The sequence below is a fragment of the Cynara cardunculus genome (genome assembly GCF_001531365.2).
Source record: "Cynara cardunculus var. scolymus isolate 2C chromosome LG 7, CcrdV1, whole genome shotgun sequence".
Lineage (NCBI taxonomy): Eukaryota > Viridiplantae > Streptophyta > Magnoliopsida > Asterales > Asteraceae > Cynara > Cynara cardunculus.
Genome location: NC_037534.1, coordinates 10,865,126 through 10,867,128, shown reverse-complemented (window position 1 = coordinate 10,867,128; position 2,003 = coordinate 10,865,126). Strand labels below are relative to the sequence as shown.

The following is a 2,003-nucleotide window of genomic DNA, read 5'->3' as shown; positions in this document are numbered from 1 at the left end:
ATTATCATTATAAACTTCAAATTTTATAACGGTTGACTGACTAGAGATTTGGAAAGAGAATTGCACGATTAACGGATTTCCAAACACACATTATTGTTATTCTTAGATTGTTTAATAATGATTTTCACTTAATGCCACTCATTATCAACAAAAAAAAAACAAAATTCATGTTTAAACAAAACGGAGATATAATCATCTAAAATAATATAAATTGACACATACAAGAGTATGAGAAGATACCACTTGAAACATCCATATGTAGATATGCCCTGTAAGAAATGTCATATAATTATAATAGATACATATTAAGCATAGTTGTAAAAAATGTGTAATAATAAGTACTCGTTTGTACCTTATTAATCGCGTGAAACTTCTTGATACACCACGTTTGATGTGTAGACTCCGTCACGATTGAATTTTTTGGCAGACTTTACTAATACCTTTGTATTTTCACGTGATGTCCCTCTTGATAACGTCACATAAGTTGTCCATGAGAGAATATTGATTCTGGTAGATACACACCTACATTAGGAATGATCTGTCCTTGAGCTTTATTAATTGTCATAGAAAAGCTAAGCCGGACTGGAAACTGTTTTCGCTTCAATTTAAGGGTAACATGTTATCTTCAGATGGACAAAGAGGAATTTTCGGCAAAAATACTCTTTTTCCAACATGCTGACCAACAGCTATTTCTACATCGATTTGTTGAAAACCTCTACATATCAATCTGGTGCCATTACATAAGCCATTAGAGGGATCGATATTCCACAATAGTATTATTGGGCATCCAATTTTGAGGCGGAAGTAATGCGGGGGCAAACCACTAACAGTTAGCGAGTTTAAGAACTCCATTGGATAGAAGTTATTTCTATCATCTTCTGCTTCATCAAAACTGTAGTAAATTTTTTCATCGCCGCAGAATTTATCAATTAATTGATCATTAATCTCATCAACATTATCATTTTTTGTTAATAATATCTCCCTCGAAATGATATAGTCTAAATATGCTCCATTAATTTGCAGAGATGGAAATATTGCGTCAATCAAATCATGCTTTGATTTATTTTTATCAATATAGGCAATGATCATGTCATCAGGAATGCGTATAAAGCTTTCTTCCATCAATTCTTCTTCTCCATCACCCACTCGTAATAGAAAATCTGAAAACACTTTGTGCTCTCATATTGAGAGTTAAACGTATTTTTTTAATTGAAGACCAAAGAGATGACATTCGTAGGCTTGAATCTACAATCTGCGCTCGGGTTCCACGTCTCACGACCGGTAAGACCTGTCTAAAATCACCTCCCATAACCATTATTTTTCCACCGAATGGGAGTGTCACCCCTGTGATGTCTTGCATTGTTCAATCAAGCGCCTCCACCGCCTGCCTCTTAGCCATTGACACTTCGTCCCAAATGATTATTTTTGCATCCCGTAACAATTGAGCAGTCCCACTTTGTTTTTTTTTATGTTGCACATGGAGTTGTTATCAAGATTGAGGGGAATCTTAAATCGGGAGTGAGCTGTTCTCCCCCCAGGCATATTATTAGCTGCTACACCTGAAGAAGCAGTGGCGAGAGCAATGAGACCATGAGAACGAATGTTGGCAAGCAATGCTTTGTACAAATACGTTTTACAAGTCCCACCTGGACCATCTATGAAGAACACTCCTGAACGATTATTGTCTACGTGCTTCATGATCTCATCGTATGCGTATTTTTGGTCGAAATTAAGGGAGCCTCGGGCACATAAATGTTCATCTTCCACAACTATGGAGTATTCCTCTTGTACCTCATGAAAACTTCTAAATTGTAAGTTGGTATGTACATTTATCTTTGGAAGGTCGAAATCATCAATATTTTTACCCATAGATTGTAGAAAGCTTGTGATATCAGTTAGGACCATATTCCGAACTCGGTCAACACTTTCGCATTGTCGTCTATAATATTCTGAAAGTGAATCACAATGCTGATCCCACAACTTGCGAACATCTCCTGGCTTAC

General features: G+C 36.3%; 1 protein-coding gene across 1 annotated transcript; it reads right to left on the bottom strand.

Moving 5' to 3' along the window:
* Positions 1-600: 600 nt before the first annotated feature.
* On the bottom strand, positions 601-1,122 carry LOC112515169. Its single transcript, XM_025121845.1, has one exon. The coding sequence runs from the start codon at positions 1,120-1,122 to the stop codon at positions 601-603; it is 522 nt and encodes a 173-aa protein (XP_024977613.1).
* Between the last annotated feature and the right edge of the window lie 881 nt (positions 1,123-2,003).

What these genes read in the sequence shown, in the direction of transcription:
- LOC112515169 (XM_025121845.1), bottom strand. Translation starts at nt 1,122, where the DNA reads ATGGAAGAAAGCTTTATACGCATTCCTGATGACATGATCATTGCCTAT.